The sequence below is a fragment of the Protopterus annectens genome, chromosome 2.part1, assembly GCF_019279795.1.
Source record: "Protopterus annectens isolate FY-2018-M chromosome 2.part1, PAN1.0, whole genome shotgun sequence".
In the NCBI taxonomy this organism is placed as follows: domain Eukaryota; kingdom Metazoa; phylum Chordata; order Ceratodontiformes; family Protopteridae; genus Protopterus; species Protopterus annectens.
The window spans coordinates 1,214,677,829-1,214,704,360 of NC_056729.1; the positions used below are offsets into that span (position 1 = coordinate 1,214,677,829).

The 26,532-nt window shown below is 42.2% G+C and overlaps 1 protein-coding gene across 6 annotated transcripts in view; it reads left to right on the plus strand.

Moving 5' to 3' along the window:
• Window positions 1-26,532, plus strand: part of LOC122794391 (CD2 associated protein) — a 3,269,826-nt gene that overhangs the window by 1,859,052 nt on the left and 1,384,242 nt on the right. For all 6 annotated transcript variants that reach the window (XM_044062740.1, XM_044062738.1, XM_044062742.1 and 3 more), the window contains one exon: window positions 1,255-1,330. In XM_044062740.1, coding sequence (XP_043918675.1) covers window positions 1,255-1,330 — 76 coding nt within the window. The remainder of the gene's footprint in view (window positions 1-1,254; window positions 1,331-26,532) is intronic.

Sequence of the window (26,532 nt, forward strand, 5' to 3'; positions counted from 1 at the left end):
CTCCTTGATTGGGCTGGTGTTTTACATAAATTTGGAAAGAGATGGGCAAACTTGATTGGAGGTATTCTTAAGATAGTGAGGGATTGTAGGCAGGAGAGGTGGAACCTGGCGAGCTGAAGTCTTGAAGTGGCCAGCCTTGGATTGGATAACCTGCAGGCTGAACCAAACAGAGAAAGACAATATAGATCTGTCATTATGGTAAGTACATAAATTTCATTTGTTTCACATTCAGGTCCTTTTAACATCACACAGAGTACTGACTGGTGGTTTAAATGAATTCAAGAAAATATGTATACCTTTTAAAGCTGTATACTTAGGCACTGCACAAAATCTGGTGTGTTGTCAAGTTAGAAAAATTCTGTCATTGTTTAGCCACTCCAGTGGTGTAGAAGGATTAATCCCTGATTACAGCCCAAGTGACCCTGGTTTGATTAGTGACTCTGGTATCTGATGGAATGGCAGGGAAGGATGTGTGTTACCTTCCACGGTGGGTTGGAGGTTCCATGGGTGTGTCCTGTGACAATCCTGAGTGGAGGCTAGGAATATCGTACAAAGGAGGTGGGGGAGGTGGGAGAATAGGCTGGGGATGAGGCTGAGTTGCTGCTGGGGCAGCCAGGTGATATGCTCCCCATTGCACTCCCATTTCCTGGATATACCACATAGGACCAAAGGGAGGGGAAGCAACAGGGGTAGGTTAAAAAAAAAAAAAAAGGAACTCCTTTGGCAGATGTTAACAGCCAGACACACAGGATGCCATCAAGTACAATGTAAGCCCCAGCACTGTTGGAGATGGTCTGAGGGGTTAAGTAGTTAGCTGGCAGACATGACAGTGTACAAATGGGGGGACTGGGCATTGAGCCATAGAAGGATGCAGAAGGTAGAAGAAAATCCTCAAAAAAAAAAAAGTAAATTCTGTCATTGATTTGAGTGCCTGTGTCACTTAACTGGTAAAATATTTGACAGCATACTGACTACTGTAATCGGTCTAGCCCTTGTATATCACTATATAGGTGTATGGTGTAATCAGCTGCATAAAAAATAGTTGGGCCCCATTGTTACGATTTCAATGTCTGCTGCTTTGTATTTAGTTAGAAACCAAGTTTACCGTATCTGCTGCTGATGCATGTGCATGTATGTTGATAGAGTACTGTAGGATTTGCTTGTAAAGTCTGATGCATGTTTAGATAGGCACAGATAAGTCAGAGATGTCATACTGCTCGTACCAATTTTAACTTTTTTGTTTTTACATTTTAGCAGTCACCAACAGTACCACCTGCTGCAAAACCCAGTTTGGAAACATCAAAAGCAGAAATGGAAAATATATCCAAATGTAAGTGAATATTTGATTTAAATAGCCACCTTTGAAAAGTCTGCCTTAGATGGTGTAAGTTATCTTTAATACTCACACTTATGTATTGCAGGGTTCCATAGAAGGGCTTTTGTTCTTTTAGTCTCTATAATTGAGCTCTTCACCTTTTACTTTGTGTTAGAACCTACACTGCTCCGATTGCCATCTTCTGCTTCACTATATCCCACCTCACAATTTATATTAAACTATTGGTGAAGAAGCAATACAATTCCTACCGTAACAGTTGAAATGCACAGCTAGTAGCTGCCACCACTCACCTTCTTTAGTAAACCAAGCCATTTAGTTAACCGACATTCTAAGTCATGTTATGCTACATATTACAACACCCTTTCTATGAGTTAATGTTTTAATGTCATTTTTAAATCAACAACAGTCTGCCACCATTGACATTTTCCTACCAAACTGTTTCTCCTTCCACATCAACAGTTTTTGTAACCCAGTTTTATGTCCATAGTTATGTCTGTCCCTGTTGTGTTCTTCTTCCTGTTGTTAAACTGTTTTTGTTGCCTTCACCAGCTTTGACTTTTCCAGCTTTCTGACTGTCCCACTGACCCATTTGTTCCCTTGTCCTATTTAGCTATGTGGACAGATTTTGCTATACATTGGAACAGTGAAAGTCGCATGTAAAGTCTCTTGCTGAATAGATTTTCATTTTGAAACATACAGCGAGTGTAAGGTTAAGTTTCATTCATTCGTGCATGCTTGCATCATACCTCTCACCCTGGAAACATCAAAAATCTGGACAAAGGCCCATGAAAAATAGATAAAACTGGCCAAAAATCTGTGCACTGATTAACATAAAATTTGCATACAGAATAACACAAAATATAAACCAGAACAAAACAGTTTTATTTATATTAACATCTGAACTTGTAAAAAAAACTTTGAACTTGTATAAAACTAAAATACAATTCTGTTGTATAAAAATAAAATTAAGTAGTACTAGTCTAATACGCATTTAAAATTAAAATAAATGCAATCTCTGTAAATATTACAATCAAACAAATTCTTTCTAACAGCTGCTACAGTGACTGGTATAAAATTTAAATACAAATTAAATAAAGTCTGGCTTCTAAACTGGTATAAAATAAAAAATATATATATAAATCAAATTTTTACCTGTTAATTGACTACTGAACTAATACAAAGTAAACTCAGTCACAGCTCACAGAGCTAAAATGAAGCAAAAATGGCAACCAAATAAAATAAACAATTCTTTTTAAATACTCAGTCACATATCTTGGATTGCTTCCTCTTGCTCTTCACCTTCTTCAGTGGTGGCCTCTGGGTCTGGTAGTGTTGCCTGGAGGGCACATTCTCTACTGTAAGCTTCAGTTGCCGTTTTTGCTGCTTGTGGAACAGGTGGTGGGCCTTCCACAGAAAAACCGTGACTGTCCTCATTCATTTTGATTGCTGGCAATGAGTTAAGAGTTTTGACATTTAATGACTGCCTCAGCTCTGTTTTAACTTTTCTCACCATATTGAGTACTCGTTTAGGTTCACTATTTGAATGTGACAAACAAAGGAGCATTAATACGAGCTGCTTAAAGAGAGATATTTGTTTTGCTTCAGAGCTTTGTAGGACTGTTGTCCAGTACTTGAGGAAACATGTATCTGTTTCAGTGTATATGCCAAGTTCAGCCATAAGTAGACTATTGACTTGCAATGTCCTAGACAAGATGCAATGTTCGTTACAACTTCAATGTCAAGATTTAATTTCAAAGAGTTCAGTAAACTGCCAATATTTTGCAGTGTGACTTCACCAACAGGCAAATGTTTTCTCATTTTCAGAAGAACTGCAACATAAAATTATTTTACTTGCTTATAGAAAATGTACTCCGTTACAGTGTACAGTGCCAATGTCATCGCCATTTTCATGCAGATATTTTTCAATATCAGGCCCAACATGAAGGTGTCGCTGCTGCAAAATATTATTGTCATATGGTACTGATAATTACCTAAACATTTTACAGCAGCACGTGGCTTCAGTGACCTGCTTGCTTACTTCTGTAGAAGATTTGTGATATAACTGTACAGAAGATTTGTGATATAACTGTACAGAGTTAAAAGTTTACTGTTTCTGGCCTGCAATTGCACATTGAACTTAAGGAGGGAGACTATAGCATACTTCAGGAAAAGGAATACCAGTTTTACCTCATGACTAGTCAGCCATTCTATTGTGACGTCTATTCTGTGTGACTGGGGCTCATATGATTGAAAGTATGATAAAAGCGCAGGCCACAGATCCAGTATTTGCTTTACAACTTTATGAAGACTCAGCCAATGAGTGGGGGAGTGTCAGATAAGTAAAGTGGCTCAATATCAACAAATTATGCAAATTCGTTCAGCTTCTGTTGCCTCTGTGCACTATGAAAAGTGATTATAAATGTCTGATATTAAGTCTTCTACATGTGATTTCATTGCTTTCAAACCTGATTTGATGCAGAGGTGTGCTATATGGCACAGGCAACCCATACTGAAGAGATCAGGATTGACGGTCTTTAATAGTGATAGTACAGAATTATATTTACCAAACATGACTGCAGCATTATCTGACGAGTATGCAGCCATATTATTTGTTGGAATATTGAATCTGTGAAGAATTTTCATAAGGCAGTTGTATATCACTTCAGCTGTACCTGCCACACAAACAGGCATGTCTAAGAACCGAAAAACATTTCCACACTTTGCCTGGTCAAAAAATTCAAACAGAATCACAAGGAGCTTATTATTCCTAATATCAGTGCTCTGATTTAAATAAATGCAGTAAGTCTGCTTCTGACAAACTGCTGCTGCATTTTCCTGATGTTTTGGACCCATGACGACATGTGTAATACATGCAGACTTAGTGGCCCCACAGCTCATCATCTTCAAAACTTCAGGAACACTGAAGTGTTTTTTCATATATTTCAGCAGATGATCCACAGCACTAAAGAGTAGATTGTGCTCTGCAAGTAAGGCAGCAAATTTCACTTCAGCTGTTAATACTTTCTGAGCTGTACTTGCTTGTCGGGCTTGGGTGGTTTCAGATGCGACCTGTATTGTATTTGTCTAGTGTTTCTCTGTATCCATGTGCCTTTGCAGATCATGGCATCCTCCATGGTCAATGTTAATGTTACAGTGACACATTTACAGAAGGCATACCCTAGGCCAAGCTTGCTCTCACTTAACCAGTCAAATGACATCTTCCAAGCTGCTTGGAACGAAGGTAGTCTTCTTTTTTTGTCAATATGACCTGTTAAACACAAAAACCTCCTCTAAGCATGACGACATTGATTATTTTGCAAATCATTTTACTTCCACTAATAATAGAAATATATGACTGAGAGAACACCTAATCCCTTTTCCATCTTTAGGCATCTCTCCCTCTGAATGCTCTGCATGGGTGATCACTGGGTCCTCAGTTGCACTGATTGTGATTGGTAAAATGAAGACATTCTTTTTTCCGTGACCTGACCTATTTGTAAAATGAAAGAAAAAACTACATAACCCCCTCTAAGTATGACAGCAGAAATTATGCTGAAAGCCACATTATATTACTAACAGAGCTATTACTGAGAACAGGTCTCACCTTTTTCTCCTTCAGCCATTTCTGCTTGTTGAAGTTGTCCCTTAGGTTGTTTGACTGGGGGGGGGGGGGGTGCTTTTTTTTTGTTAATACTTGTTGAGCCTTGTGCTACAGATGCAGTTGTTGCACGTGTGGCAGAAGTACTTTGTGAACTCCTGTAAAATCAAAATATGGTATCATGGAGCGACCGGTCAGTGTAAGACAAGGAGACATGAAACAGTTTAGGTGAGCTAGATGGCTTGGGTGAGGGGGGCATAGTGAATTTTTATATTACAGAAACTGAGTCTTTTGGCATCTTTACTCTTCAGTCAAGTTCATTAAATAGGCAGGGTTTATGACAAGCATAGCTAGTCACTCAGATAAGCACAGCAATGAAGTCCACACACACGCACACACATGTACACACACGCGCAAGCACACAAACACACACACACCCTATTACAGCATTTACACAAATGATTTATATAATTCGTCTGTTCTTCATAACTAAGAAAGGCTTCTGTATATGCTTGATAAGCACAGTGTGAAATGTCATGGTGGGACAAAGAAACACAGCAGACAAACCTGAATTATGCTTACAGAAGCACAGACAGCTAGCATATACACAAGACGTGTACTGACACCACCTGTTCTACTGTTTTTTTTTTTTTAACTATATAAGATGCCAGGGTGGTACGGAGGTAGCGTTGTTACCTCACGGCAAGAGGTTCTCCCATTCGATTCTTGGCTTTGCTTGGGAGTGCCTTCTGTGTGGAGTCTGCATGTCCTCCCCGCGGTTGGGTAGCGTTCGAAAGACATGCGTGCGTAAATGGGCATGCCTTCGTTGAAGGTTTGGTGTCGAGCTGGCACCTCGGCGTTTCGTAAAAATCTACTGCCAATCATTAGCGGACCGGAGTTCTGCTGTGGCGACCCCTTACCGGGAAAAACCGAAAGACAAACCAAACAAAACTGTGATAGTGTTAGTGTATGTATTTTGTAAAAAGCAGAACAGTTATGCTACAGTGTGCATACAATCCAAAATTAATGTGAAAATGAGATTTATGTGGATTCATTTCTGAACACACATTATGGACTGCACACATCCAGACCAACTACTACCCAGTTAACAAAATCACAGTAGCTAGTGAATCTTTAACTGCTGCTTATCAGATCTTTAGCAAACATGTACAATGTATAACATGATTCCCAAGCTAACAGACTTGTATTGTCAAAGCTCATCATCTGTGAATCCCTCTTCCTATATGCTCTTACTGGGATCTGTAAACCTGCCACAAAGTTCTCTGTGATTTAACACTTTCATCCAATTTTTAAAGAATAGAATGGAGGAGGGAGCCAAGACTAATTAAAGCAGCACAGCCCAGGTCTTTTTGCAACCCAAGCCCCTCCCCATCACCCCCCTCCTTCAGCTAGCCTGCACAGATACCTCTCTAATTGCACACCACCACAAAGCACAGATTAGAATCTTATCAGCTGGTGAATTGCTTTCAAAAACAAAAACAAGTGCAGACAGCATATCTCTCAATCTGTTAGCACAACAGTCAGTTAGTGATGAAGCCAAAAATGTAAGGGGTGGGGTGTGTGGAGGCCAGAAGCTAGGAAAACAGTTTATTTTAATAAATATTGCCTTTATGAAGTTGTATTTTCTGAAGCATATGAAGTCTGACACTAAAAGCACCTGTTATTACTTTGCTTACTGACTTAGTGCAGTCCTCAATCTGCCAAGAAATGTACATTTCACAAGACAAAGCACCTTAGGACTATTAACTATATACTTCTAGGACAGCAAGCCCTATGTTGGGTAAAAATGCACAGTACACACACAAACTGACATTACACTATGTCGTAACACAGGTGCAATGTTATATTATTAGCAACTACAGCATACATATACTGTGGGTAAATATGAAAGTTACTATCTGCTTGCTAACAATTTCAGCTACAAAGCTCATTGGATGGTTAAAATCTTTTACTTTATACTTGCGAAAAAGTTCTTTTGATGACTTAATATAATTCAGTATTATTTTCCATGAATATACTTATAAAAACTTGTAGGGTAGAGTGCATGCCTCAATAAGAAACACTACTTGTTCTTAGCTCTATGTAATAATACAGTTTCAAAAGTCATCTTGAAAGCTGACATTACATTTACATTGCAGTGTCTTATTCATTATAGGTTCATAGGTTGGTACTAGGCTATCGGCCCTAAGGCCTATACAAGCCAAGCCATAACAATTCCCTGGCTATTTCTTCCCAAAATATTTACTTCCCTGGACCCCTGTCTAGCAAGGCAACTGACATGATAACTGGGGTGAATTTCCTATCTCCCATCCAATCGTCAAGGTTCCTTTTGAAGAGGGCCAAAGAGGCGCTCTGCTTGACATGTATGGGCAGTCTATTCCAGAGTTTGGGGAGTCTCTGGGTCAGGAACCTATCCCTCCAGCATGATGTCCTTCAAGGATGCATCTGCAGTCCTAACAAATGGGTTGTCCTGGCCTCAGGCAGCCCTTCGGTCGGCCGGATTCCAAAGTCTGGGTCTGGCCTCGGCTGGTGTCGCACTTCACCCGACATCATAGCTGCAGTTCTTCGGGTATAAAGGCATCAGCCGACACCATTTTCCTCAGTCTTTCTTGCCGCGTGGCGCCCGAAGCAGAAGCTGTTCGCAAGTGCCGGTCGGTCAGATCCAGAGATTACTTCTACCGAAGACTTCTAAAAAGCTAAGTACCCCGTTGGGGACTCTTTCTTGCCTCAGCCAATGTCAGAAAAAGTGAATAACTGTTTAACTTGTGGGAAACAAATACCTCATAAAGACTTCCACTCGTACTGCCTACCTTGTTTAGGCCCAGACCACGACGTAGCAGCTTGTTTAGCCTGTGCTTCCTTCAACCGACGGACGCTTAGACGTTGGTCGGAGTTTGCAGAGGAGTTTTTCGGCTCCGCTTTTGCTTATATCATGCCGTCGGAGACTCCGACTTCTCATTTAGCTAAAAAGCGTAAGGAAAAGGACCGACACTCGCGGTCCGCGGTTTTGGCCGAAACCGCGGTTAAGCCAACCGCGAGTGTCTCGGTTTCGGCTGAAACCGAGTCTGCGGTTCTTCCTTCGGCCGAAAGCATGCCTCCTACTACCGAGGCCTCTTCCAGCCTGGCTGAATCTGCTACTGAAATATCACCTGCTCCCACAATTTCTCAGGATTTATCAGATACTATTCCCCTAGATGTATCTACTCCTGCACGTGGAGCTGCTAGGCCCCCTGCATCCATGTCAATTAAGGCCTTTGCCAGGGCTAAAGCAGCTAAATCTTCCAAGGCCGTGCCTACTAAAGCCCCCTCTCACAGGCCTAGCTCTAGTACTCAAATGCTTAGTCTAGCAGAGGATCTCATTTCTTTGATCAGGGGATCCCAGTCTCATTCTGATGGGGCCTCTCAGCCCCCTCCAGAGAAGAGGCCTAGAGCAGAACCCCCTGAGCCAGTTTCTTCTGATTACTCCTCAGATGAATCAGAAAATACTAACCCTCCTGAGGGCCCTTACTCTCCATATGAGGACTCTGATGCAGAAGATTCCATTCCTTCTGCCTCTCCTCCTGAGGAATTTTCTTTTGGGGAAACCTTGCATGCTATGAGGGAACAATTTCAATGGCAGGGTCAGGATTTCTCAGACTGTAGGAAAAGGCTTAGGACTTTTTTGCATTTGCCACAGCATAGGCCTTTAGCCATTCCTCCAGTACTTACAGTTGTGGATGATGCATTTAATGATGCTTGTAATGCTCCTGATTCACTCTCTCCGGCCCCTGCTAAGCCCAACAGATACTACAGGGTTCCGGACACACATAATCACTTGTATAAGGCTCCTTTTGCAGATCCTGAAACAATTTCTCAGGGCCCCAAGGCTATAGCAACTACCTCTGCCAAAAACCCACTCCCCTCTGAAAGGGAATCTAGGGCCTTGGAGAGATGGGGTAAAAAAGTTTATACTTCTGCTACTCTTTCGGCTAGGGCCTTAAACTGTCAATTCCACATGATTCAGTATCAGGAATTTATGCTAGATCAGTTATCTAAAAAGCTGTCCTCACCTGAACCTTTAGACAGAAAGTCTCTGCAGGATATGGTACATAACATACAGCAGGTCAGTAATCATTCCTTAAAATGCGGCTATGATGCACTGGAGGCCTCCTTTAGATCAGCTATGACTGGTACAGTGATCAGAAGGCATGCATGGTTAAGAGCAGTCCTTACCAGACCATGTAAAAACAAAGCTCCTAGATGCTCCCATGGATAAACACAATTTGTTTGGCTCTCCCGCACAGCAAGTGCTGAAGAAGGTGGAAGAGAAAGCAAAATCTGTCCAGACATTCAAGGATTTCTTGCAGGTCCAGCCTCCAAGGTTTAGTAGGAACTGGCCTTCCAAGACTTGGTCCTTTCCAGACACCAACAGAGCACAGAGAGGCAGGAATAGGCGCACAAGAGGCAGAGGTCAATACAGAGGTGCCTACAGAGGACGTCAGTGGCAGCCTAACAACCAGTGAAATACTGCTGCAGATCCAGCCACTACCACTTCCACAGGACAATCACAGTGACTTGGCTCTGAAGCCGCCTACCAGGGAACAACTAGAAGCACCCTTAGGCGGAAAGTTAGCCTTATTTTCAGTAAACTGGCATTGCATTACAGGAGACAAATGGATTTTACAGACAATAGACAAAGGTTACAGGTTTCACTTCCATACTCTACCAAGGAAGAGAGGAATGCCAAACCTACCTCCAAATCAAATGACAAACACTCTAGAACAAATAGACAACTTAAAAAGGATGAGAGCTATAGAAAAGGTACCACCTATGGAACAAGGGCAAGGATTTTACTCCAGACTTTTCCTGGTGCCAAGGAAGGAAAATCAATGGAGACCTATTCTAGACCTGTCCGCACTGAACACATTCCTCATTGTCCCAAAATTCAAAATGCTGACTCTACAGCAGCTTCTTCCCATGCTGGGCAAGGAGTCTTGGCTGGTAACTCTAGATCTCAAGGAGGCATACCTGCACGTCCCCATACGACCAATTTGCAGAAGATACCTCAGATTTCTTGCAGGATCAGAGCATTATCAATTCTCAGCATTGCCTTTTGGCTTATCTACTGCCCAGAGTATTCACGAAATGCCTGGCATCAGTAATTGCTCATTGCAGGCTTCAGGGAATTCAAATTTACCCTTACCTGGACGACTGCCTGTTACAAGCGGACAACAAAAACAAATTAACAAAAGACTTGAAAAGGGTCATTCATCTGCTGCAAGCCTTGGGATTCACAGTCAATATAAAAAAGTCAAGGCTGTTGCCATCCCAAAGGATAACTTTCTTGGGTGCAGAACTGGACACAACAAATCAAATGGCATCCCTCACAGCAGAAAAGCAAAAGCACCTTCCACTCTACTTCATGGCATTAACAACACAGAACAAGCTTACAGCAAGGAAAGTCCTGCAAGCCCTGGGTTACATGGTATCCTGCATAATATTGATCCCACATGCCAGACTGCATATGAGGAAGTTGCAATGGTACCTCAGGAATTTATGGTCTCAGCACAAGCACAGCCTAGAAACACAAATTCCAATAATTCCTTGCCTGAAACAAGAATTCTGATTGTGGTCTGGCCTGTCAATTGAACAAAGGACTGCCCTTCCACAGCCCGCAACCAAGCCAGACTATTACCACAGACGCCTCAGACCTCGGTTGGGGGGGCACACATGCTGGACAAGTGCATACAAGGCTTATGGACTCAAGACCAGCTAAACCTACACATAAACCAAAAAGAGATGCTGGCAGTAAAACTGGCAATTCAGGCATTCAGACCGTTTCTCCATCAGGGACATTTATTGATAAGGACGGACAACACCACAGTGATGTGGTATATCAACAAACAGGGGGGCACACACTCATATCCTCTATGCCGGATGGCAATGGATCTCTGGAATGTGGCCCTAAGCCTCAACATACAGCTCAAGGCAATATTTGTGCCAGGAAAAGAAAACATACTAGCAGACATCTTAAGCAGGACTACCACGGATGCCCACGAATGGATGCTGCATCCAGACATCTTCAAATCCATCACAAGGAAATTGGGGCTAACAGAAATAGACTTATTCGCATCCCCACACAATCACCAATTGAAAAAATTCTGCACAAGGACTTGCCACCCACTTGCTTGGAAGGTGGACTCACTTTCTTTCAGTTGGGAAAACCTGACAGCATATGCATTCCCACCTCTTCCTTTGATGCACAGGGTGCTATTGAAGATCAAAGAAGACCACCCAAGGATCATCCTGATAGCTCCAGACTGGCCGAGGCAGCACTGGTACCCACTACTGAGGAGTATGTCTCGGGAACTCCCATGGCCTCTACCTCTAGTTCCTTTACTGCTAACACAAAACAACTTCAAAACCCTGCATCCGAACCTGAGAACACTGCAGCTAGCTGCTTGGAGCATTGCATAACACAAAATAACCCAGATTTATCTCAAAGGGTGAAAGACATTATCTTGGAAGCTCGCAGACCTTCAACAAGAAAAACTTACTCAGCAAAATGGAAAAGATTTCTCTTTTGGAGTGCAGCAAAAGGGCAAAATGTAGCACTGGTAAACATAGCTAACATCCTGGAGTATTTAGCAGAGCTTTTTCACAATGGCCTGTCTTACTCTTCCATTAAGATTCATGCGTCAGCTATTTCAGCAGAATATAACATGGATCCTCCAGTCTTCTCTCATCCTCTACTCAGGCAGTTTCTAAGAGGAATCAAAATGTAAAACCACCAAGGAAGCCACCATTGCCTACATGGGACTTGAACTTTGTGCTAGAAAAGTTGACACTTCCCCCTTTTGAACCAGCAGCAACAGCAGAATTACAGTACTTATCATGGAAAACAGCTTTCCTGCTTGCAATCACTTCAGCAAGAAGGGTTTCTGAATTACAGGCATTAATGGCAGTACAACCCTTCCTTATCTTCCATCAGGGTAGAGTGTCCATGAGAACTAATCCTACCTTTATGCCAAAGGTGGTCTCCAGGGTATCTTTAAACCAAGCAATCCACCTACCTACATTCTTCCCCAACCTACAGAACAGGGGAGAAAGACTGCTGCATACCTTGGATGTGCATAGACAATTGCCCTACTACCTGGACAGAACCAAGAACAATAGAAAAACTGACCAGCTTCTGGTAGCATATGCCACAGGAATGGAAGGAAAAGCAATTTCAAAACAGACAATCTCAAAATGGATAGGAAATTGCATTAGATTTTGTTATTCTTATCATGGAAAGGCAACTCCAGAAAATATCAGACCTCACTCCACAAGGGCTACAGCCACAACTACAGCTTTTTTACGAGGAGTGGCTACAAAAGACATTTTAGAGGCTGCTACTTGGAGCTCCGTGCATACATTTGCCAAGCATTATAATCTACCCTTATACTCCAGATCCCGAGCAGGTTTTGCCACTGCTGTTTTGCAAGGGATCTTAGCTACACCATAATCTTGTTAGGACCTCCTCCCCCAGTTTGGCTATGGTATTCTACCCATTTGTTAGGACTGCAGATGCATCCTTGAAGGACATAGTACAGTTTTGTACCTACCATAAATGTAGATGTCCGAGAGGTATGCATCTGCAGTCAGGATTACCCACCCTCCTTCCCCTCTGTGGTACTCCTAGGGTATTTGCCCATCTTGTAGCTAGCTGGGGGAATCTATTATGGTGTATTTGTTTGTATATATGTATATACAGGTTTATTTCTATTTGCTCTCTGTTGTTTGGAAACATTTGCATTCCAAATTTAGCCTTCCTAGAGGGCATCTGGCATCTGGGGCAAGAAACACTGAGGAAAATGGCGTCGGCTGATGCCTTTATACCCGAAGAACTGCAGCTATGACGTCGGGTGAAGTGCGACACCAGCCGAGGCCAGACCCAGACTTTGGAATCCGGCTGACCGAAGGGCTGCCTGAGGCCAGGACAACCCATTTGTTAGGACTGCAGATGCATACCTCTCGGACATCTACATTTATGGTAGGTACAAAACTGTACTTTTTGTTCATTGTGATGACAAGGTTTAGATTCCTGGAGCGTGTGGCTCTGAGGGATTGGGATTTCTTTAAGTGTAGAATGTCCAACATCTCTGGGTTTGACATGGCCTTGTATGTTAAGCAGAGATTGCGTCTGAGTAGACAATATGCAACAGAGTATAGCTGGAGTTTTTTTTAGATAGTCAACATAGGGCATCTGCTTTAGGCCTGTGATTCTTTTAGTGAGGTATTTCTGTGGCCTTTCCAGTTGTTGCAGATGTCTTGAGAGGTACATACCAAATGGGGCGTTGTATTCTATAATGGGTCTAATGAGGGATGAGTGCAGTGGGACAATGACCTCTTTTTTTCTGGATGAAAAGCCCTTCGTGATGAGGTGTGCCACATAGAAGGATTTCCTGACTGTTGTGGCAATGGTTATTGATGGTGAGACCATTGTCCACCTGTATCCCTAAGTCTGTTATCCCCTTTCGTTGTTTATTGTTTTACCACTTATGTGGTAATTCACGGGTATGTGTTTTTTCCAAATGGGATAACTATACATTTCATAGCATTGAGCTTGAGCCCATGGCTCTAGCATCAAGCATCTGTTTCTGTAAGGCCCTTTTGTAGAATATCCACATCATTTGGGGATTCAATAATGGCTCCTAGTTTGCAGTCATCTGCGAACTTTGTTAGCCAGAGTCCCTTAGTGTTGGCCTGTACTTCAGAGAAGTAGATGCCAAACAAGAGCGGTCCCAGGACTGACCTCTGAGGTATTCCACTTATCACTTGTCTGGAGCTGTCTTTGGAGTCTGCTACTCTTACAGTGTGGGTTCTGGCAGTAAGCCAGTTGGCAACCCATCGAGTGACGTAGGGAATAATGCCCAGCTTATTAAGTTTATCTATGATTCCAGAGTGGGGATAGTGTCGATGGCCTTGTCGAGGTCCAGATAGGCTGTGTGGGCCACCTTACCCTCGTCCACAGCTCTGGAGACTGATTTGAAGTAGTCAGTCAGGTTCAGGAGACAAGATCGGCCCTTCACGAACCCAAACTGGGTGGGGTCCAGTGTTTGAAAGTTGCCAATGTCTTTGTTTATAAGTTCCATGATAATACATTCCATGGCCTTGCAGATCAGGCTTGTCAGACTGATGGGGTGTTAGTTCCCATGATCCAAGGTGGATCCCCCTTGTGGAGTGGGATAACTGTAGCTGTGCACCACTCAGTGGGCACGAAGCCTGAGGTGAGGCTATGATTAAACATAACACTTAGGTGAGGTGCCAGTTCATTTTGTAGTTCATGTAGTACACAGCCCAGGATGTCATCTGGTCCCATGGATGCTGTATTCTTAGCTTTGGAGATTGTGGTTTTTACCTGTGTGGCCATTATTACCGGAATTTGGCAATCCTTCTGTACTGAGATGGGCCCTTTTTTGGGTGAGAGGGGGTGAAGTTGGCACTGAATAGATCTGCCAGGATATTGGCAATATCCTTGGAATCACTATATTTAATGCCATTCTGTTGTAGCTCAGAGCAGATCTGAGCATTGCCATTTAGATTCTTGACATAGCTACAGAATGCCTTCTGGTTGTCTTTGAAATCTTTGGCAATTTTTTATTTTCGTAACAAGCTTTGGATGATTTTATGAGGGATCTTAGCTTCTTACTGAGGCTGGTAAGGGAGTTTTTTGCACCTGGGATTTTCCTCTTTTCTGCAACAGTTTCTTTCTTTTGTTGTAAAGTTTCTTTATGGCAGGGGACCACCAGATTGGCTTCCTTTTTTTGTAGGAGAGCATCTTGGTTCTGTTTGGGATGGCACGGTTTATTCACGAGTGGATGTGCTCGTACAGTGCCTTAATGTAGGATTCAGCAGTCGAACTTTCAGTTCCCGTCTGCATGGGTGTCATGAAGTTTGTCACTTTTGACTTTAGTAGCATGAAGTTGGCTTTTTTATGGAGGTTTCCTTACTAGGGGGTGGAGGAGGGATGTGGATGTCAAGGGTGATTAGCTTATGGCCAGACCTGACCAATGAGCGGGTGACCATAGGTGTGGAGCATCGATTTCCCATGTTGATAATGACTAGGTCTAAGATGTTGGAGCCCCTGGTGGGACTATGGATTAGATGATCCAGGGCATTGGAATTTATGAATTCCAAGAACCGTTGGGCAAAGGTGTTGGTACACAAATTATGCTATGCTATTAATCACCACTCTGCAGCCGATGTTAGTTTGTGAGATATGTGAAAGATAAAGGTATGCATTGCATCAGAAGTCAGTAATGGGTAAACTGAAATTAAAATCAGCAGAAGGCACAGATACAGCTCCATAGAATTATTTAGTTATATGACTGCAGATATTATGGCTGTACCTCTCTCTTGGAGCAAGAAATCTGGACAAAGCCACAAGTAATGGGGGACCAAACAAAGGCACAGAAATAGTAACACTGTTTAAATACTGTTCTTCCAAACTTAGACTGTTGACAGAATAACAAATTTTGCATAGTATGAATTTTCTGAAGGATGAAGTCTGAAAATCAAATGTATGTAATGTCTGCTGCCTGCCATTATTTTGACTTCAGTCCTCAGAGCTGTGTCACTGCCAGTGATTTGCCAGAAAAAAACAATTTTATGAGAAACGGACCCATAGCAAAAAGCCAAAAGCTTAATTCCCTTCAGTAGTTTCAAGTATGTACAAGCACCAAAATAAGATATTTCCCCAAGAAATCCATTCCTTCAGTGATATCAAGTATGCACAAGCACCAAAATGAAACATTTCCCCTAACGATTCATTCCCTTCATTAGTTTCAAGTATGCACAAGCGCCAAAAGGAAACCTTACCCCCATGATCCATCCCCATTCCCCTCAGTAGTTTCCAGTATGTATGCACAAACAATTGTTGCTATCTCCAGATGATTGATACTGGATGCCTTTTTCAGCACTTACAAAAATCTTTGCATTCTGCGGTCCTTGGAACTCCAGCTTCTTGCTCTTCCCTGCAGCCAGTAAACCTTGACAGGTACAGAAGCAACATAAATAAATAAAATAACACTATCCCTGTTCCTTTTCTGTGTAATCTACAGATAACCAGATACTACTTTCCAGTAACAGCTTCTGAATCTTTACAGCTTTTACTGAAAAGCTTGAAGATGATATATATATATATATATATATATATATATATATATATATATATATATATATATCTCCACAGAGAACTCGGATGAACTAGACAGATTAACAAAGAATGTTCCGTGTGCTCAAGGCTCCACAACAGAGAAGCTGCACAACAACATACTTTATTCATATTCAAGACTCACTCCTCAAAGATGATTAAAAATGCAGTGTGTAATGTAAAAGCAACACAAAAAGACAAATATCCACACTGATGTATAAAATCTGAAAGGATTGTATTCAAACATAAATATGCACTCTAAATGTAAGTAGCAGCAAAACAGTGGTGAAGACGTACTGGATTACTGATATGCAACTGACTGCCCACAGTAAACTATTTCTGCCACTACAGAGAAGGTATGAAGGAATACAAGGACTGCTGCAGTCCCCCATTCAGATTTTCTTATAAAACGGGAAGACTTGAGTGCTGGTATTACCCACTCTAAAAGCTCCAGTTCATGTGGGCTGTTTAAAAAAGCTAAATGAACATGCCAAGTATGACTGCAGATCTCAAGACTTATGCACATCTCTTCACCTGGCTTATTTCCATTCAGGTGCCCATGCAGTTAAATACTATTCAGCAGGCTTGCACACATATCCCTCTACTCCATTTTCCCAGGTTCTTAACACACTTGAGGTATTTGCCACTGTCCTCTTCTCCAACAGCATGGCTTACTGGATACACAAAGTTCAAGACAGATGTAGAATACACATGTTTATGCACATCTCAGTCAAGGATACATGCAGTCATGTTTTCTCTATTCCTCACAGGATCTTTCACCTCCACACCCTGAAAGAATGCAGAGTTAAATTAACACATTATCATCTTATAACATGCAATGCATCACTGTTGTAAAAGAGTTGCTATTCACATCCCCAAAAAAAAAAGAAAAAAGAAAAATTCCTTCCAGCCCATTACTGTTAGATGAGAGAAACCAAAACATGCCTGCACTGTTAAGTAACAAAGCCAAGGTTGCTGTTACCTGGCATTTTGACTGAGTTGCCCCTATCTCATTATTTAATTTTGGTCATAGCATCTGTATGGCACATGATTATCAAAATCCAATTCAGAGATTATGCTTTTACAATCAGAAAAGTTGATATTGTTTGGAGACTTCTTTTAAGACTGCATATAACTTAACTTGTGAACCCTGGAATTTTGTAGAGTGCAGGTGCATGGCAGATGGCACTATCTGGAGACGCAACCCTCCGACTCAAACACATACATACATAAGTAAAAAAAATAAATTCTAAATGATGAAGTGCAGTGTTCTGCCTCCAAATGTAAATTGTAAACAATTATGGGAATTGTTCATATCCTTCTCTATGAACCGGTCTGTGGAAAATATTAAGTGCACATTGTTGTTGTGTCTTTCGGCTTTTCCCGGTTAGGGGTCGCCACAGCGGAACTCCGGTCCACTAATGATTGGCAGTAGATTTTTACGTGCCGAGTTGCCTGCCCTGACGCACAACCTTCAACGAAGGTACACCCATTCATGCATGTCTCCACACAGAAGACGCTCTAGCTGAGAATCGAGCAGGACAACGTCTTAATCTGAGGCGACAACAGTACCGCAGCACCACCACCACTGTTAAGTTTTAAAATAAAAAACGCTTTCTGTGTCTGGCTGTCTGCACCGCTGCTTTTGCAATACATTCTTGCTATCCATAAGTAATGGGACACATTGCACTTCTGTCATCATCATGATTCATGATAGTCATGACTGACTCATTCATTTTCTTCTTTTCTTTATTTTACCTGGAGGTGGAGGAGGAGGAGCTGGGGATGAAGTAGAACTTGTAGAAGAAGTGATATATTTCCCCATGACTGCCACTGACCGCACCGAGACTGCTGCTGCACTCTGAGACAGTAAAACGAATGGCTTGGGGTTGCCTGCCTTGCTCTATCTAAACTACTAAAGTCTCTAGCTAAACTAATTAAAAACAAAAAACAAGTCTTGTCAACTAGCTGAGCTGCTCTTTCAGTTGTCCACATATCTCTCACTAACTCTGAAATGAACTGGCTGCTGCACGTTGCAGACTGTAAACATACACAGTACAATCAGCCATACCCCTCAAGCCCTCATCCGAATTTTGGCAGGCTGCTCACAAAACTGACATCATCGCGCATGCCCCTGCACGTGATGACATCAGCAAAACAAAAGTCACCAAAAAAAAATGGGAAATTCGTGAATTCGTGACACCCCATTATTTGGACCTCTAAACTGATAAATGCCAAGGAATTCTGTACAGTTGAGAGGTATGGCATGCATGCATTTTTCATTCTAAGTTGCTGCCTTTATCTTAGGGTCACTAGAATTCAGAGACTGGCCCAGCAAGCATAATGCATAGAACCGTTTCAGGATGTGACTCTACTCCATTGCAGGAGCTGCACATACAGCCACATGCATGTGGCCTACACCCATGGGTAGTTTAGGTAATCACCAATCTGTATATCTTTGGCATTTGAGAGAAAACCAGACTCTTGTGAAAATGCACATGGACAAAAAAGTGTGTGCTGACTCTTTTCTCTGAGGGCACACCATCTGGGTACCAAACTTTAAAATCGTTTTTTTCTCTAAAAACTGCATTTTACCTGATTTTGGCCTAGCACTCAAGTGTGGGGTCATTTATTGCACTGTTGTGATTATTTTGCTGCTTGTGTATCTCTGCTACCTTTAAACTACAACAAAAAGAAAAAAAAAAAAAAAAAATCTTGCTTTTTTCCCACTTTCTGAAAGTTTAAAGTTCAGTTACAGATTTGCTGTTCTGAACTGTTTGGAAGTTTCTAGAAGGCCAGTGCTTGCTTGGGCTAAAGAGAAGTCTCTGTGTTCACCAGTGGGAGTGGTTAACACTGAACAGCCTGCCTGTCCCTGGAGGAGTGGTTACTACCTAGAAGCTGTAGTTTTATTGGCCATTTTGGGTCAGTTCTAAACTCCTTGATCTCTCTCTTAAAACCCTACAACTCTCTTTTTGCGCGGTTTTGCGCACTGAGCAGCACCGCCTAAACAGGTTTAAACTATTCCAGGCTCTGCAAAGTCTGCTCTTCACTTTTTCCGTTAGAACTGCTCAAACTCTCAAAGTAATCACTATATTCTCTTTCTAAAGCCCTGCACTTGCTCAGCTCTTATAAGGAAGCACTAACTAACTAAAGCACTACACCCTCCTTGACGTCTCATAAGTATTAGGCTCCCGATTGGTCCTTCCTGATCAAGTGAAAAATCAGTTCCCTTCCCTAATCTGATTAGTAAAAAAAACAGTTCCCTATACTAATCTGGTATGTCCAAGAGTCAGTTTCAGGATTACTCTCCAGTCCAGCTGGTGAATCTGGGAATTTTGAGGCAATGTTACAATTGCCTTATGTACACAAGCAACCCTCTCCTCCTTCCAACAAACTCTAATACATGTGAGAGATGCAGTTACACAGCCAAACTGGAGGCAGAGCTCTCTCAACCCAAGACTGGCACAGTCAGTCAGGAGGAAAAGGTAACCACCCACACCACAAATCCAGTCTCACAAAGACTTATTGCATCTGCATACCCAACACATAAACACACAAAAACATACTCGGAGGCTCTATATAAAAATCTGCCTAAACAGCAAAGACCTCCTAAGCAGATATCCAAGCAACAGCCATCCCTCAACAATACCCACAAATCACATATCTCACAAAATCAGTGTGCCTCATAGTCACAGCCCTTAAGGCCAAACAACACACCAAATACACTTGTTATAGGGGACTCTATTGTCCGGCGCACTGACGTCCCGCTCACCAGACTGAACAAGGAGAAGGTCACTGTAAGCTGCCTGTTGGGTGCCATGATCCGCCACATAATGCACGCACTAAGGTCACTCCAAAGCAAATACAAGTATGACTCCGTCATTGTCCATGCTGGGGTGAATGACCTGAGACGTACCTCCCTGGACTACATGAAAAGAGACATAGAGGAGCTCTCTGACCGTGTAGCCCAGGCTGGTATGACCCTGACCTTGAGTAGCATCTTGCCCTCATCAAGAATGATGCCACAGTATAAAGACAAAATGATCAGTTTCAACAATTGGCTAAAGTATTGGTGTCATTCAAAGGGGATCCAGTGTCTGTCAGCCTGGGATGACATGCTCAACAAGCCACTTCGCTTCTCTAGGGACGGCTTGCACCTGTCACCCTTAGGCTTTCATATACTGGCCAAGGCTCTTGCCACCCCCATAGTGCCTTTTTTAGGCAAGGCTCAAAGGACAAACCCACCTCCATAGACAACCCAAGGATAAAAAAACTAAAGGTAATGCTACTCAATGCCAGAAGTCTAAACCTCAAGATGCACGCACTCGAGGCTCTCCTCAGTATGGAGAAAATTGATGTCTGTGCAGTAACAGAAACCTGGTTCAAGGCTCCTGAGAGCACCCCAGCACTACCAGGTTATAACTCATACCATGCATTTTGGCCCCAAAACTTGGACCGAAGCACAAAAGGAGGGGGAGTATCTATATTCATCAAAGATACCTACACCTCCAGGTTAGTGGCACTGCACGAAGCATCGGAAACCACCCATGTGCAACTAACAGCGGACAAAACTGCCTTTCAGTTTGTAGCCTCCTACAGAACACCCTCCGTATTACAGAAACCCCACTTGGCATTCCTGAGAACACTGGAGAATATGAAGGTCTCTCCAAACACTATGTTATTGGGTGACTTCAACTACCCAAGCATTGACTGGGAAAACTACTCAAGCCCAAACACCATCGCCCAACGGTTCCTTGAATTTATAAACTCTAACACAATGGAACAACTGCTCACCACGCCCACAAGAGGGAACAACATATTGGACCTGGTCATCACCAACATGGGGACTCTGTTCCACACCAGAGGTAAACCCCTAATTGGTAAGATCAGACCATAAACAAATTTCCCTGGACATCCATATCCAATCCCCACCCCCAGCCAAGGAAATCACTGTAAAGAATTTCTCAAAAGCCAACTTTGCACTTCTCAAGACTGAGATGGAATCCTTCAAAGCCCCTGGGCCAGAGGATAATACAGCCCAATCCGCAGAATCCTTTACAAATGCATTCTATGAGCACCTGCAGGAATGCATGGATCGTGCTGTCTCAAATAAAATCAAGACTCACTCCTCCAAAAACAGGAGACTGGTCTGGTGGACCCCGGCCATAAATAAGCTATAAAACAGAAGGAGGAAGCTACTACATGACAGAGCAAAATCCCAAAAAGTGAAGGCATCTCTGATCGGTATTAGCAAGAAACTTCGATCCCTCATAAAATCATCAAAGGTCAGCTTCGAAAGAAACATTGCCCTAGACACTAAAGATAATTACAAGGCCTTCTTTAGTTATGTCAGGAACATGGGCGGAAACTCCCAGAAATGCTGTGAATTGTTGCATAACGGTACAAAATATACCGAACCTACAGACATAGCCAACATCCTGGCAGACAGATTCAGCGCAAACTTCCCCCCCAAAGGAGCAAATGCCTATCCCAACTGAATGTAACCTCCCTGACATCACAGATACACAGATGAAAGTTGCCCCCTCCAAAGCAAAAAACACAGCATCTATGGGACCGGACGGTGTCCCAGGCTGTGTGTTACACGAGCTCCAAGAAAAAATTAACCCTCACATTAAGTCACTGTTCAAACTTAGCCTTACTACAGGATATGTACCCAAAGAATGGCGTACAGCTACAGTGGTCCCACTCCACAAAGGTGGTGCCACAACGGACCCCGGAAACTATTGCCCCATAAGCCTGACTAGTCTGGTCTGTAAAGCTATGGAGCGTGTTATCATGGAACTCATAAACAAAGACATTGGGAGCCTCCAGACACTGGACCCTACCCAATTCGGCTTTGTTAAGGGCAGATCTTGCCTCTTAAACGTAGTTGATTTCTTTGAAGCAGTTACCAAAGTCATAGATGAGGGCAAGGTAGTCTGCACAGCCTACATGGACTTCGCAAAAGCCTTTGACATAATACCCCACTCGGGCATCATAAATAAGCTTACCAGCTTAAATATCAACCCCTATATCACAAGATGGGTTGCAAACAGGCTCAGAGATAGAACACACATGGTCAGAATCGCAGGTGCTATGTCCGAATCCAAACCAGTTACAAGTGGCGTCCCACAGGGCTCAGTTCTAGGACCTCTCTTGTTCGGTATATACTTCTCTGAGGTTCAGGCTAACACGGGGGGGATTATGGCTGACAAAGTTCGCAAATGACTGCAAACTGGGGGCCGTAGTCGAGTCTCCAGCTGACACAAGCATCCTCCAAAAGCCAGAGCCACGGCCTCAAGCTAAATGCTAAAAAGTGCATAGTCATCCCCTTTGGGAAAAACAAGGTGCCCACAAATTACCACAAAGGTGGTAATCCATTAAGTACAGAAGAAGTAATTAGAGATTTGGGGACCAACGTAGATAGTAATCTCTCCTTTGATAATCACGTTGCCAAAGTGGTTAGAAAGACCTTCTATATAGCCCACCTTATCACGAAAGGGTTCACATCTAGATCAAGAGAGGTCATTGTGCCCCTCTACTCGTCACTCATCAGGCCCATAATTGAATACAATGCCCCTTTTGGGATGTACCTTACCCAACACCTGCAGCAACTGGAGAGACCCCAAAAGTACCTCACCAAGAGGATCATGGGCTACAAACAGATGTCCTATGCAGCTCGACTAAAGAAACTCCAGCTCTGCTCAGTTAATTACCGCCTACTCAGAGGCGATCTATGCCTGATGTACAAAGCCATGTCAGACCCAAAATTAATGGACATGCTCCACCTCAAAAAATCCAAGTCCCTTAGAGCTACACGCTCCAGGGACCTAAACCTCAGCACAAAAATAAATAGGACATGCTGGAGGGACAGATTCATTTCCCAGAGGCTCCCCTCACTCTGGAATAGAATCCCAATTCATGTTAGACATAGCCCCTCGCTGACCCTCTTCAAGCGAAATCTGGATGCGTGGATGGGAAATCGAAAATTCACCCCTGGGATCTCTTCTGTGTCCCTGCTAGACAGAGGCACAGTAAACTAATCTTAAAAGGGTACCTTCTGTGACCTACTTTACAGAGGCACAGTAGGCTAATCTAATAGGGAGGCAGAAGCCAAATACACTCTGGCTAGGCTTATAAATGCCCTAGGGCAGATAGCCTAGTATCTACCTATGAACCTACAAAAAAACATGTGCTGAGAATGATTAGTGCTGAGCATTGTATCAGTCCAGAGCTGGTTGCTATGACAAGTAGAAAGCTGTTCTGTGTAGTCCGTGAGGCACCTTTTGTGTGGTATTATGGACAACAGCATCCATTTGCTTTTGTGTTTGTAAAAATATTAAAAGTTTCCTAGATTCTAAGTTACAAAACATAGTCTGGGAATTTGCAGTAAGATGGTTGCCATAAGTGTCAGAATTAGATTCTTTTTGTTTGTGTTTTTCTTTGGCTTCCCTGTCAGACTGATGTGGCATGTGATATGTTCTTTATTTGCTAGAACTTAGGTGTATTGGAATAATAGTTTTATAAGCATTTTTATGAGTTTTGTTTATGTACTTTGAAGAACTTTTTTGTCGCCTCCAATTGGTCTGCTATTTCCCATTCACAGTGTGAGATTTTAGAAAGTGGGGCCCTATTTAAAGTAGCCATTGATGTCTTTTTGTTTGTTTGTCTATTTTAGGTTCTAACACACCAGTTTACATATCTAAAGCAACCAAGAGGTTGGTGTGAAGTTTGCCCTTGTGTTGTATGTGTTCACCTCCAAATGCATGTGATCAAAGTGGTCTTGTTCCCCCTCATCTATTCAGCTAGTGATGTCCCCCGTCCTCCACAGACAGTACCTCTAAGTGATCCCAAGTCCCAATGAAGAATCTACCAGAGTAGTTGTGCCCAGGCACACAATCCTGCAAGTGCCAAGTTGCTAATCAAACTTGGGTTCCCTGGGTAATAGGCAGAGTTTTATCCCTTTATGCCAACAGAGCTGTTCTGCTTTGGATCTGGTTGGTGCTAAAGGGAGAATCATAAAGTAAACCTCTTTCATTACTAATCACCATACAGAAGTATCTTCTTCTGGTATTTAAGTCCTCTCTCCGGAAATGTTCCTACAGTTGGAATGTTGCTTCCTAATGTAGTGTTTTGTTCCAAGATCTGAAAGAAGGAAAGCTCCAATTGTAGCTCAATTTGCAGGCTACAGGGTATCCTCATTTTCCGTATGTAGACAACTTGCTTAGGTTTACATAGTCTTTTACAATGTCAGGAATCACTCTCTTGGGTGAGACATCTTTTGCATAAACTGGGATTCCAAGAGAACATTCAAAATTCTCCTTGACTCTCACACAGGATTGTGTTCCGAGGATGTCAACTAGATATCACAGTTCAAACAGCTTTTTTTCCACAGGGAAAACAATCTTTGTTTAGATCTGTTTCTCTAAGGTCTTTCACTCAGAAAAAAAAAAAAAACAACTCAAAATAAAGCCCCACACCCCCAAAACAGCCCAGTGATCCCCCCCCCCCCGGGAAAAAAATCACTGGTCCGTGTCTTCGGGATTTTGCCGTTTCGACATTTAGCTGTCAGTTAAATAGCGTTCTTAATATTAAGTGTTCGCTTACTTAAGAGGGAACCGGTACATCAACAAGCAAGGGAGAGCCAGGTCATACCCCTTTTGCAGACTAGCCTTGTTAGCTCGGGATATAGCTTCAGAGCACAGTCTTACTCTACAGGCATTCTACATTTCATCAGAGCAAAATTGTCTGGCAGATGAGCTGAGCAGGACCAGGGCAGAGCCTCACAACTGGGAACTGGATCAGAAGGCCGTCCAAGATTTGATCCATCTGTTAGGAATTCCCCAAGTAGACCTGTTTGCCTCCTCTGTGAACAATCAGGTGGCAAAATTCTGTTCCAGGACTCCATGCATGAAGGTCTGCGAGACAGATGTCTTTTCTTTTCTTTGGACAGTAATGTTCCTGTATGCTTATCCACCCTTTCCAATAATATCCAGAGTATGTCTGAGGATTCTGAAGGACTCCCCCAAATCATTGTGGTGACTCCCTTCTGGCCTAAGCAGCCATGGTTTATCCTTCCTTTGGAAATGGTCAGGGGCAATTACCACAAGCTTCCTCGCAGATTAGCTTTACTCACATAAGACGAGGGGTGTTTGATAAATCCCAACATCGTTCATCTTTAGATTACTGAATGGATGATAGGGTCTTAATTCATTTTAGACATCTGTTTTCTGAGGACGTGCTGTAGGTTCTAATGGAGGCAAGAAAGCCTCTTACTAGAAAGTCATATATTCACGCATGGAAACGTTTTTCTCGTTGGTAGCAGTATCCATTCAGGGCTAGTTATTCTCTGGTTTTACAATATTTATGCGAGTTACTATCCTATGGCTTTTCTTATTCTTCTATCAAGGTTCATTATCTGCCATTTGTGTTTTTGGAAGGTAACAGCAAACATGGATACCACTTTTTAGCGCTTCCGTTCACTTTATTTACATGAACTTCATCAGAAAACTCTGACATACCCACTTTACAAATATTTAAAGGCCATTTGAAAAATCACATGATAAATTGACCAATAATGTGAAACATCAAATCAAAAATGCTAATGAATATGTTATAAAAAAATATAAAGAAATGTATACAATATTAGAACTGTATATATAACACTCCTATCATAAGGAAAATCAAACATAAAACTTCGAAGTTTAAATTATTTAATTTGTAGAAAGCACTTAATATTAATGCTTTCATTCAAACCTCATTAGCAGCAGTACAACGAACTGCCTGTTCACACCCTTGTTCTCCCCTCCCCTTCCCTGTTTATTAACTTAAGACAATCCCAGAGTTAATAAATATTACCTGTGGCAGGCATCATTTGTAAAACTACAATCCACTCTGCTACAGGCCCCATGAAGGCTCAGTGTCTCTCCAGTAAGTGTTTTACAACTGTAAATGCCTATTTATGTTGAATTGTATTAGACATTTTACAACTGTATATGTTTGTTGAATTGTGTTAGACATCTAATATGTTTTATGCTTTATTTTTGATGTTACTATGGCATGCACCAAGTTCTTACTAGTATAATAGTATGTATGGTCTATTTGCATAGCTGCACCTTGTTCACTAATGTTATTCATGTAATAGTGTTGTGTGTAGACAGCTCATACTAGTGTCTACATTATTTCTATAAGTTTGTGCTGTTACTGGTGGATAGAATCATATTAGAGAACCACGACAGGTTGCTGCTCGCTATATTTTTATCTGTGGCTGCATAACTGTCTGGTTTTTGTTTTCTAATGTTCTTCCAATTGGCTCAGTATCTGCATATACTAAGTAGTGGTTCAGGACATTGCATGTGGTAGCTATTTGCTCAGTGTGTTTTTTATAATCTTTATAGTATA